General features: G+C 39.5%; 1 protein-coding gene and 1 long non-coding RNA gene across 6 annotated transcripts in view; one reads left to right on the top strand and one right to left on the bottom strand.

Moving 5' to 3' along the window:
• Nucleotides 1-3,641, bottom strand: part of CDK14 (cyclin dependent kinase 14) — a 262,489-nt gene extending 258,848 nt beyond the window's left edge. For 2 of the 5 annotated variants that reach the window (XR_015745745.1, XM_087946054.1), the window contains exon 1: nt 2,987-3,631. Coding sequence is in view for 4 of the 5 variants with exons in the window: in XM_087946054.1 (XP_087802180.1) it covers nt 2,987-3,080 (94 nt within the window). In the remaining variant the exon portion in view is untranslated. Of the gene's footprint in view, nt 1-2,986 lie in introns of all 5 variants that reach the window. The other 3 variants (XM_087946055.1, XM_087946056.1, XM_026686419.2) reach the window with 2 other exon arrangements.
• Nucleotides 3,642-3,793: 152 nt separating this feature from the next.
• Nucleotides 3,794-11,823, top strand: LOC148128855 (uncharacterized). The gene is made up of 4 exons (XR_015745748.1): nt 3,794-3,965; nt 6,615-6,724; nt 10,491-10,596; nt 11,606-11,823. It is a non-coding gene; the product is annotated as an uncharacterized LOC148128855 (long non-coding RNA).
• The last annotated feature ends 1,205 nt before the right edge of the window (nt 11,824-13,028 follow it).

Below are 13,028 nucleotides of genomic sequence, written 5' to 3'. Positions count from 1 at the left end.
ACCATTACTGTACTATCAGGTACTTAGTATCAACCAGAGACTTAGCCCAAAATGCTATTCAGAAATCATCTCCAGGATTGGTATTATTGGCATCAGATATCATGCCTTTATTTTGCATTTGAGCCACCTAACATCTACACTAAAGATTCAGTTCTACATCTGGGTTGGATAAATGGTAGTAGGAGAAGCGCCAAGGTGAAAAAGAAGTCTTTACACTTGAGGCATCCAGAGTCACAAGCAATTTTCTATAAAGGAAAGAAGCTTCTGATATTCTTTCGTCGTTTTAATTCAAGCAAAAATTGCTTTGTACTTCCTCAGCAACCCAAAAACTAAATTAAGAATAATTATGAGTAATGGGATTGGTAGTAACACTATACAGTAAGGGCATTCACTCATTTCCTTTTCAGTAGTTGATCTAAAACAGGCTTCATCAATTGCCCCCAAAATGTTGGCCCACAGAGATCCCAAAGGTCATGTTTACCAGAATTTTGAAAGATACAGTCTAATAGATCCATCTAAGGCAGCAATTTAGGAAGAGCTGATCTGAAATTGTCAAATTTATTTGATTCCCTAGATCTTGATATCATCACAGCTGAAAATTTATTATTTGCTTCAAGGAAACGTCACAAAACTAGCAGATAATTCTGTATATAATTTACATTAATCAGAAAAAATATACAGAGACTATTTAGTTCAATGAAGCAACTAGAATTTTTCCAAATTTCAATATCCCTTTCTATAATCTACCTAAAATGCACATCCCTTATTCTGACCAGAAAATAGCTTAACATATACTTCAAAGGCAGATTTGGCACTGTATTTGCCAACTTTTTTTAAAAAAAATGGAAAAGTGTTACCTGCCTTGAGCTGCTTAAAGAAAAACTGGGCACAAATATAATAAACAACATTAAATGATGTGCAACTTGCATCCTAGTGAAATTTGCTTCAAGTACTGTAGATGGCTTATACTATATTCCTACGTATACTCTAATATTCAGATGAATAAAGAGAAATCCATAAATAATGTATGAGATGGTTGTAGAATATCCAATGTAAATATGACATCTTATATACCTCTGTATGGATGCATTATGCTGTGTCATTCAAAAGGTGTTTCTATATTTACAAAGCAAGAAGTGTCAAAAGATGACAAGGAACATTGGGCCAGCAGAGATAAGAAAATTTCTGAACATCTTCTGGTGGCTAATTTAGCTATCAAAGGAATAAGAGTACAATCCACACAGGGAGCTTCTTCTTATACTGTGGACAACATGCAATACCTTTGGTGAAGTAGCAAATCAGCAGCACTTTATAGATTCCAAACAACTTAAATCACAAATTAATTAGCAAGTGAAGGCTTCTATAGTTGGAAATTAGTTTGACTTCCAAATTTTGTATTACCACTAAGCCATATGGATGCATTTTCATTTGCCTACTATTATTATTGAACAAGGTATGTATTGCCTAAAAGCCAAGAAGATTCCTTTTGTTACAGAAACCATTATTATTGATGATGGTGCAGGAATTAAATCCCATTTTCAAATGCAGTTCTCACATTGCTGCTTTAGATTATCTTTTTTGAAAGACTATTAGTTTACCCATGTAACTTGTTCCATCTCACAACTGGGAGAACTAATTCTATCTAGAAAGTACATTCTGGCCCGAAGGGATGCTGAATGATTTCAAGTATGCAAGCAATTGGAGCGTTCTTTCTCTCAAACATTCATAAATGATACTCCAGAAAAGAATCACCCTGATTCCATTAAAGAAATAGAACACTTTTTTCTAAATACAATTTACAACTATCCATCTGGTGTAACAATTTTATTATAATATTCTTCATTTATTTTTGATACATTTAATTTTTTTATTTCCATACCCTTTGATAAATTTAACTTTTTCTATTTCCATATCCTTTGTAGGAAATCCTTTGACTTCAATCTTGCATTACAAAAGAATGAAACAAATTATAATTGGGTCATCTGGAACATGTAATGGGAAAGCCACTAAACATACATTAGAAAGTTGCAGTCAGTCCTAGGGTTCAGATACTTTTTTATATGCCTTATATTTTCTTAGCATTCATTCATGGTGGGGGAGGGGGAACACCTTTTTCTCAAAAATAGTTTGAAGGGATTTGAATCCATTTTTAAAAAAACAAATTTCAATTAATTCAAAGTACTTTCTACTCCTGTTTAGTATTTAGTAGGGGGCGTGCATAAGCGCACCAACGTGCCTACCGTCCCTGTCCTATTGTTTCTCTTATTCTCTTATTTTTCTTATATGTACCCATTTCATGTATTCACAACTATGTATACACTTATACTTATTATCTTGTAAACAATTGGCAAATCAAATAAATAAAATAAATAAAAAATAAAATTGTTCATAACAAATTAATATTAATCTAATTTCAATTATTATTATAAGGAGAGAGTACACACTACATCAGCAACTTAAGTATTAAAAAGCAGATTACAGACAGTTTATATTATGCTAAATATGACCAACAGCCAGTAGCAGCTAAAAGTTTTTTTAAGGTTAGTCAGAGAGAAATGAACACATTTATACTAATTCTCGGGACACAACAGCTGTTAATCGCTTCAATTTAATCAGCAAGATGACCTCTGGATAAAACGGTTTGAAATGGATACACTTTTATTAGAATAATCAATTTTTCAAAATAGTTTTGCAATGCACAAAAAGACGGCCAGAAAATTGGGGCAGCGCCACTGGAGTGCTATGATGGAAAGACCTTCAGCCAAGCTGGGCGGCCTCCAGAGGGTGCTGGACTACAACTCCCATCACTCTCTCCAGCACAGATTTGAACGTACTTGGCAGCAGACAAAATTTCAAAAAGAAGTCAGCCAAGGCAATTCAGCTTGCAAACTGGCCCACTGAGTAGCAAGGCGTTAATTGGAACGGGGCTCGGGGCTAAGGAATGCCAGCTCGCCCCCTCCCTCCTTAGCTCCCCCACCCCCTTTACCTAGTCTGCCGAAACTCTCCGACAAAGTTCGCCGTAACTTTTTCATTCTGCTAAGTTTCTCGGCCGGCTGCTGCGAGTCGAGCAAGTCGCACATCGGGCTGGACGGGCCGAGCGCCCCAAGACAACGCGACGCCTGGCGGATCACCAGAGGGACGGACGCCGCTGCCGCTGCAAGGAGAGGTTGCCGCCGTGCAACTCACACTCCCTGGCCGAACCCGAAAGGCCCCGCTTCTTCTAGCTAGTGCTGGAAAGGAGAGCCGCCGGGACTGCCTCGTCCTCGCCCATAGCGAGTTTCCCCCAGCTTTGGAAATTGGGCAATAGGCTGCAGAAGACAATGAGGGGCGGGGGAGGAAAGGAAAGGCGGTAGGAGCGGAGTCTCTCTCGGGGGAGAGAAGTAAGAGGTGGGGGAATGTCGGGGAAAGGAGATTAAAAGACCTGGGATGGAGGGAGGAAAGAGAAGAGGACAGCAAAGGGCTGCCAGGAGGGACGACCGGAGAGCAGCAGGAGGAGGAGGAGGAGAGGGAGGGAGGGAGTGACAGGGAAGAGAAGGCTTGCAGCCGGGAAAGGCACGGGAAGAGAAGCTGCCTGCCTGTCTCGGGAGCCGCGCGTGCACCCGCGAGCCAAAGGGAAGCCCTGAAGTGCTCCCCAACCCCGAAGCGCTTCTCTGCGCCCCGCCCGCCCGGCCCGCGTTCTCCCCTAAAGGCGGAGGCCGCCCATCTACCCTGGGCCCGCCTCCCTCTCCCCTCTCCTTCGCCTCATTGGCCGCAGCGCCGAACGCCGGCTCGGCGGAGAGTTCCTCTTGCACGCGTTCTGGCCCATTCCTTCTTTCTCCTCTTGGTGCCCTTTTCCTTTTCCGAAGTGCTGGGCGAGGTGGAGCTCGGGGTGGCTGCATCTAACCCACAATAGTTTTCCCTGCCTTAATAGAGAGCGGCCCCCATTAGGTCCCACTGCCTTCCTTTGGGTTTGCTTTCTGACCAATGTGAGTAAAAAGGCTCGGTTTATGCATTTAGAATATTTAGAATAAAGTCTCCCTGAGTTCAACCCAGAGGATTACAGGGACCTGTTGTTTCCCAGCAACGACACTTTGCGTAGGGAAGTAATCGACTCTTGCCTGCCTCGGGGATGCTTTCTGGATTTCTTGACTTCCCATTTTAGTCCCCAGCCCTGATGTTTCTTCCATCTATAGTGGCAATGCGCTGTTTTTTCGAGCTTAGTAACATGTTTTGATTTTACCTTCATATTAAGGAGAGTCTGGAAATTTAGAGTTTATTCTAATCCACCTGTTTTTCATTCTTGTTTATTGAAGGGGGCTGGCCAGAATCGCCTTGTAGTTTCAAAGCTTCTGTTGTGTTGTTGTGAAAGGCTCACACTGGTCACGTGCCTGCCAGTCAAGCTCAGGTCTTGCACTCTTGACTATATCAGGGCTATCAAGATTTGATAAAAACTGCACAGGGTTGTTGTTATTTGTGGAGAGTTATCTGCTACTGAACCTAGCCTTGGGTATTGTTGAAAATTTGGCCACCTTGAGGTACATCTGTTGTTATTGAGGAACTCCTGATATCCTGTAGGTGGGCATGTACACTTTTAATATTTTTTGTTTTTAACTCTTGCTTGAGCTAGTAATAAAGCTTAAAATCTATTTACTGGAGTCGTCATTGTCTCTAGATCCAAAAGAATCAGTTGCCTGGGCATTTGATCACTGTCCTGACATTTGGCAAAATATCAACTGAGTATTGACCCGTTGTGATTGTACCTAGCTCAGATGGAACAGAGCCTTGCAAAATAGAGAGAGGCACACAAATCTAATGCTTCAAATTCTCCCTCTTTCTTAAATAAAGATTTTTTGGGCAGGAGGTTGCCTCCAAATTGATCTTGACACCTAGCAATTGTCTGGTTCAAACTTGCAGTTTCCTTGCCAACATTTCACAAGTGGTGTGTCATTGCTTTCTTTCTAGGGCTGATAGACAATGACTGGCTTTGTGCGTAAGAGGTTATTCGAACTCATCCTGTTCAATTGTAGCCTAATGCTTTAAGTATTGCATTAAACTGGCTGTCCAAAATGAACACTACTTTAAACTGGTTATCAAAAATGTATTTGCTGCATATTTAAATAATGCTGCTTGCAACACAAAGGCTGGATTCATCCCAATATGCTGAACTAATAATTGATTTATTTATGGTTTAATGTATTGTGTAAACCCAGCCAAATTATAGTTTATTCAATAAAATATGTTTAAAAAAAGACTGACTGACTCTTTGCTAGAACCAGTAGCCCTTTTGCTAGCACTAATCGAAAACATTTTGTTGTTGCACATGACCCAATTCTTTAAGGTGGGGTTGGGATTTATGCGTCATGCTAAAAAACATTGTATGTACGATAATCCCAAATGGTTGAGTTCAAAGCCGCAAACATTGATTTACAACTGTGTATCATGCTAGACCACAAACAAGCAAATTACATTATAGATTAGCATGATGTGTGAGCTCAGGCAGTTTGATTCTATTTTAGTTTAGTATATAAACCTAGCTAATTCTGACATATTCAACAAAACATAGTTAATCATATTGACTTAGAAAAAAAATGTGAACTCACAAATGTGTTACAAAGTTTGTTTCACATTAAAAATAGTGCAAAATAAAGTGTGCCAACAAACACTGTCGGATTTGGAAGTAGGTTCTTGTTTTCCCTAATGCTATTGTGTTCTTACTCAATTTTAAAGAAATAGATTACTCCACAGATACACATTTAACATTCCTTTCTAAATATGCCCCCCTTCTTACTTAGCAAGTATTCATAAAAGGCAGTTTAAATATATTTTTCAATTCAGGCATTCTCACAGAAAATGCTGTGTGCTGGAGAATAATTTGTTAGCCCCTCCACACCAATATGAAGTACAAATTAGAAAAGTATATGAATTATGTATTAATTGATTAAATGAATGATAAAATTTAAAGTTTATTAATATAGTTTATAGAATTCCACTGCTTCACCCTTGCACAAAATCTATAGTTTCCGTCGTCTTCTTGCAATAAATAAAACTTTATCATTTCTACAGTCACACTATATAAGATGTATTATTTATTTAATGATATTGTAGTTTGGCTGAATTCACACATAGTTCATAAATCCTATATAAGATAAATTCACATTGAGGTATACACTAGGCCAGTGATTCCCAACCTTTTTGGCACCACAGATCAGTTTCGTGGGAGACAATTTTTCCACGGAGGGGGTGAGTGGATGTGGATGGTTTCACATGCAATCCAGATCCTACTCACCCACAGATTAACTTTTGCTTGGTCACCCACCACTCACCTCCAGCTGTGCGCCTCCATTCCTAACAGACCAGGAGCCAGTATCAGTTCACGACACAAGACAACCACATTTTAATTAGGTCTGTTACAGGCAGTCCCCAGTTAAGAACAACTGAGTTGTGGATAACTCATATAAATGGACTGTCTATTGAAGATGTAATTTTGTTTAAATAAAAGCCTGTATTCAGTGGTTTCCAGCAGTTCATGAAAACATTATTTGGTTTCAGCAATTCATCGGCTCAAGAAAGTGTTAAGTCGCGGGAATGAGACTCAGGACATCAACATGATTGTCAATTGTTTTACTTCTGTCTAGGACTGAGCACTGAACAAACCGCGGCAGCCGTTTTTATAGTTGGGCTGCTCGTGGCTGTGTCCAGTGATGGCTCTTCAAATCTCCCGCCGCCATGGACCAACCAATTGCAGGTAAGTATGTTAATACATAATACCCCTCCCCACCTGGTCCGGTCCAACCAATCTGAACCTCGCTTACTGTACGTAGTCACGTACATAGGCAGGGCTTTTATGATTTCTACTGGACCTGTGCAACTCAGTCACGGTTTGGCCTCTGGACTGTTCGGACGGGTCTGTTGTTCCTCCCGCCCGTCTTCTTGGAACCTCCTGGCTGGTTGAGTCAGCTCAGCTGCTCCCGCCAGGGACTGCTTTCCCGCTATCCTTCTGGACCTGTTCCTGTTTCCCCGACCTGCCTTCTTCCCTGGTCTCAGGTACGTGTTTGCATTTCCCGACCAGGGCTAGTGTTAGTAGTGATTGTTGCATAGTTATCAGGGTTTGTTCTGTTATTTCTCTTGTTCATAGAGGGTCTTCCCCTCCCTTTCTATTTGTGTTTTGTCTGTTTGAGGGGTCTCCCCCCTCTTCTCTGGTTGTATTTTGTTTGCTGGAGAGGTCTCCTCCCTCCTCTATGGTCATTTTTGAGGGGTCTCCCCCTTCTTCCCTGGGTTTGTTTGTTTGAGGGGTCTCCCCCCTCTTCCATGGGTCTGTTTGGGTCTCCCTTCGTGGCTCTAGATCTGAGCTGGTCTATGTGCCTCCTCCAGCTCCTCCCATCCTGGGTGTCTACCCTGTATGAACGGGGCCCAGTTATCTGGATCACTTTTGCTGGTATCCACAATGGTTCCCCTGTAAGATTTTTTGTGTATACTGGGTCCCCTGTTTGAAATGTGCGGCAATTACTGGAGGAGTCTGCTGGTTTTTCTGGGCTATATGTAGGGTGCAGTCTGTTTAGGTGTGATCTAAGTTTCCTCCTCATTAGTAACTCCGCTGGACTTTTATTTGTTATTTATTTAAAACAAGTTTTATTTTCAAGACAAACAATACATAGATACACATAAAACAAAACATATAAGCATAAAAAATCTCTTATCTGAAAGTTGCTTAGTCCCGGGTTAAAACTCTTGGTACAGACACAAATTCAAATTCATATTCATTTTACATACCATTTCATATCTTATTAACATTTTCAGTTTTCTATATGTCTTCTCCTCTCCTTTAAATTTTCTCAATTTTATTTTATTTTATTTATCTCCTCTCAATTCATATCATAATATTTATTATTCTTTGTCTGTTCTATTCTTTATTTTCCTTCTTTAAAAAAAAGAAAAAACTTCTCCTATACACTATATGGAGTATGATGCCTTTATCTCTTTCCCCTACATTTATAATACTTAATATAAAACACATGACATATATTGGGATTCTGTCTGGTACATTCTAAAATTATACTATATTATCAAAAATAATACAAATCTATTCATTAGTATTAATATTCATTCATATCTTAAACATTTAACTCATTACTTTTCAATTAAATCACATACTTTTATGGGAGCCCTATTTTCCATAGTTATATATTATATCCCTCATCATATATTATAGCTCATTATTTCATTAAAAAGTACCTCCTTCTTCTACTTCAATTCTCATTTCACAAGAAATTTCGCTAGTATACCATATTCTAATCATTAATATTAACAATCATTTATATCTTAAACATTTTATCCATTTCAATTAAATATCATGCCTTTGTGGGAACACTTATGCTTTTCAAAGATTATTACCCCCCCACATCACAATCTTGAATCATGTTTCATTACAGTACTCCTTTTCTTAACCAAAATTTCACTAATTTATGTTAAATATTTTATCACATTTTAGGTTACATATTGTTTCTAATTTTCTATGTTTACTTCTAAATACAAGTATAAAAATGCAGTGTTATGTACCTTTCTAGAATCCCTTTAACCATAAAGCTTATCCATTATCTCTAAAAAAAATTTGCTTCTTAACATCTTGCTCCCCACCATTAGGACTTCTCATCCCTTCCTTTCTTTCTTGTTTCTTCTTCTCCTTGTCCTCTTTAACCCCTTGTCTCTCCACCTCCCTTTTATTCTGCTTTCCCCCTTTCTGTTGTTTCTTAACATAATGTCCCCTTTTCACCTTATTCTTCTCTTTTTGGGCTATTTTTCCAGATCTTAAAGACCTTTTTCCTTTTTCTCTTGCTTTTTCTCTTCTCCAGTCAAAGTCATTTGTTCATCAAAGATGGCTTCTCCTTCTTCTTTGTCCCCATCATCCTCATTCTGCTTCACATAAGTATAAACCGCCATTTCTAAGTATTGAAAAATAGTGTCAAGACCATCTTCCCCTCCTTGTTTTTCTCTTTCAAATTTTTGATATATAAGTTCCAATTCATCCACAGATGATGCCATTGTGTAGAGAAAAAGTTTTTCCAAACAACCACCCAGATGATTTAATCAGAAGTAATTTCCAAAGGTTCCAAAGTCACCAAACAATCCAAACAGACTATTTCTTTTAGATACCTTATTCTTCTTCACTTTCTCTTTCTGGGGTTAAAGTAATCACAAATTCTTTTCAAATATATTTTTTGGAAGTTTTTAAACTCTTTGTAATTCTAGGCAATCTTCTCCTTATTTTCAAATTTTGCTCTAATTCTTTTTTTTCACTCTCCCTTCCCACTCACAGCCAAAAAGGTTTTTTTTTTCCGCTGTCACTTTAGGAAGGAGAGTAGAACAAAGAAAAAACTTTCCCCTTTAGAATATTCGCAGCTTAAAACTCTCACAGGGAACAATATATACTTAGCAGCCTTCAAGATTCCAGGTCATTTTCTCCCGTCTTGTCCCGGTTAGAATCAACTTTCACTTTTCTTTCAGCTTCCTCCCTCCTGCACCTGCTTGTCCGGCTGCAGCTTTCTTTGTGGCGGCCATTGCTGACCGCCGTTCCTCCGCCTCGGGAAAAGGGGGTTTAGCCGGCTGGGGAGGGGGTTTGTGACACCCCCAAACCCCTTGCCGGATCCCCCCTGTCTTCAGCTGCCTCTGCGGGGCAGCTATATCCCCCAGATCCAAATGGATCGGGGGAACCTTGGCGGTGAACGCAGCAGGGATCGCGCGGTCGCGAATTCCTGCCGCCGCCGAAAGGTTGCAAACCGGAAGTCTCTGGACTTTTATTTGTTGTGGCACTGGATGTCATGTGCTGTATGCTTAGTAGCTTATCTATCTTTTCTTGTGTATCCCCGGGCCCTAGCTTTTGTAGTGTTTCCTTCGTGTAACATACTTTGCGTTCCACCCGTCCATTTGTCGCCGGGTGTCCCGGTGCGTCAGTGCATGCCTTATCCCATGTTGTGCTAGAAACCCCTCGAATGTTGTTGCCATGAATTGTGGGCCGTTGTCGGATACAATTAGATCCGGCAACCCATGCTTACCTCTAGCCATTTGGAGTAAGCATCTATGACTATTAAAAATGTGTGTCCTTTGGTTGGTCCTGCAAAATCAATGTGTAGTCTTGACCATGGTCCCCTTGGTGTTTCCCATTCGTGTTTTGGTGCTATGGAGGGTGTTGGGCTAGATTCCTGGTAGTGTTTACACATTGCCACCCAATCCCCTATCTCCTTATCCATCCCTGGATATATTATGGAGGTCGCTCCCTTCAAGGAACATGAGGAATTGGTCGATGTACGATTCCCAGTCCTCGGTTGCTGGATCGAACGGCGCAGGTGGCGAGTTGTTTCCGGCCATTTCTTCTCGATGTGTTGCCGGTGTTCGTCGGTCACAACGTGCTTGCTGGTTCCCTTTGTCTCAGAATCCCATCTTCATCGCCAGTGTTAAGTCGCAGGAATGAGACTCAGGACACCAGCATGATTGTCAATTGTTTTACTTCCGTCTAGGACTGAGCACCGAAGAAACCGTGGCAGCCCTTTTTATAGTTGGGCTGCTCGCGGCTGTGTCCAGTGACAGCTCTTCAAATCTCCCGCCACACCTGACCAATTGCAGGTATGTTAATACATAACAGAAAGGATATCCCATTTTTAGTCACATGCAGCCCAGTCGTAAGTACAAGTGTCAATTACACAAACACATTTGAGTGAAAGACAGATTTAAGAACAGGGCTCTTTATTAACCCAGGGGCTGCTTATATATAAATCCAGAATTCATGGATATGATATTGTTTAGTGAGACATTTGAATAAATGAGTAAATCATAGCTGAGTTAAGTTAGAAGTTAGAATTCTTTATTGGCCAAGTGTGATTGGACACACAAGGAATTTGTCTTGATACAAATGCTCTCTGTACATAAAAGAAAAGATACATTCGTTAAGAGTTAAGAATCATCAGCTACAACACTTAATGACAGTCATAGGGTACAATAAGAAATCAAATCATACTATGAAACAGTCAATATAAATCGTAAGGATACAAGCGACAAAATTAGTCATACAGTCACAAGTGGGAGGGGATGGATGATAAGGAGTGATGACAAGATTAATAGTAATAATAGTGCAGACTGCTAAGTATGATTAAATTTGTCATGCAAACCATTAAGTCAAAGCTGGGCAAAGTGTGTATAGTTAAATGTAATATGTAAAACCAACATCCATTGGTATTCATCTAGTGTCCTGTTTGGAAAGTGAAACAGTATTTGCTTTGTGAGCAAGGAGACAGCAAGGAGCCTGGCATGGCTTAGCTCAACTATTCTATACTAAAGCTGCTTGGTGCTATGAAAGTAAAACTGAAATTAAAACTCCTCTTCCTGTGCTTGTGTTTTGCACTTGGAACAGATTTCTTTTCAGGTGACCGGAGGGGGAGTAGAACTCCGTAGCATCAGAGCATGTTAATAATAATATACGAATTACTAATGCTCCTTTCTTAGTGAGCACCTAGAAGCCACATATATGCCATATTTCAAGTCTGTAGGCTTTACGGTTCTGGAGATTTTATGATGATGCACGAGTGATATTTTGCTTTTATATATATAGATATAATATTGATTTGTATTTCCAAAGCAGAAATATGAACCAGCAAAGTCATCAACTGGTATTATAGGCTGCCCACTTCTACCACTTCTGCACAAATCCTACAGATTTTTAGTTGCCAAATAAAGAGAGACCGAAGACTGGTTAGGCCCACGCAGAATGTTAAGTCATAGTTCATTTAACTATATTTCATTGAAGAAACTGTAGTGTCTGCAATCATAACAAACAAAATAAAACAAAGAAAATTATGGTCCTGTTTTACGTGAATCTAGTCTTGTGTGCCTTCCTTACCCTTTGCTCTTCTCTTGTTAACTGGCTCTCACTAAAGTAATACCAAATGAAGTATACAGCATAAAGAGATTATAATAAAAAAATAAAAAATTGAAGGATTTTCACATTAAATGGTTGCTTTATAACGTTGTGCTATATTTTACTCACTCACTCACTCTATATGGAAGAGCTGCATTCTTAGTTCACTGCTGTGGAATGCTACATCAGGTCTCTTCTGAGTACAATAATTGAAAACATATTTTTCAAAAATGAATAGAAGTAGATTGGAGATACATAGTTTTGACAGATGTTTCAGGTGTCTAAGTGATCATATAGTGGCGTTGTTTGGGGATTTGTTGAATGTTTGGGGATTTGTTGAAAACTGAACAAGGAAGGATAGATTTGTACTAAGTGGTACATTCCCAACTGTAGTTCCATTGTAATTTATAATGGATAAATGTTAAAGCTAACGTTCTACAAGTGCGTCACATCAACTTTTCATTCTTCCCAGTGCACAAATGCTGAATAAGTAAACAAATGTTGTAGAGGTGTCAAGCTGTGAACAAGAATTATATGAAAATTTCTATGTGGCATTCAAATAAACCTAACTCTGTAGGTTGTTGTTTTTTAATTTCTAAATCAATCTTAGGTGACTATATCACTGAACAAAAACTATATTGGGAACAGATACAGTGAACATAACTGGTTTTACTGCCTCTGTTATCTGGCATGCAGCCACTGCCACTGTAAATGTCAGGAGTGCCTTTATAATGAAGATTGAAAGTCCTGGACCAGGTCATAAAGAGGACATGGTAGCAGCATTTTGTTCCATAATGTGGTCTGCAGCACATTTCTGCTGGCTAGAAGAGAGCTGTGAAAAAAAAAGAGCTGGCTATGCAATATATCCTTTTAGGGATTGCATACTTTCTATGCTCAGCATATTGCTCTTGTTTCTTAGCCTACTTTAGCCTCAAATCTTTCAGAGGCCGAGTGACTGTGATTTTATTCAAATAACTCATATTGGTCAAATACAACTCAAACAGAAATTTTTGGGTATGCTAACAATATCCTTTCGTGAATGAGCTCTTGTGAGGGCTTTAGTGAAGAGCCAGTTTGGTGTAGAGATTAAAAAGTGCTGGCCTAAAAGTCAGATGACTCTGAGTTCTATTTCCCCCTTAACAAT

This window comes from Notechis scutatus, chromosome Z (assembly GCF_049901735.1).
Source record: "Notechis scutatus isolate UNSWTSFEM ecotype Mainland chromosome Z, rNotScu1.2, whole genome shotgun sequence".
Taxonomy (NCBI): Eukaryota; Metazoa; Chordata; class Lepidosauria; order Squamata; family Elapidae; genus Notechis; species Notechis scutatus.
This window is presented reverse-complemented; position numbering and strand designations above follow the sequence as displayed.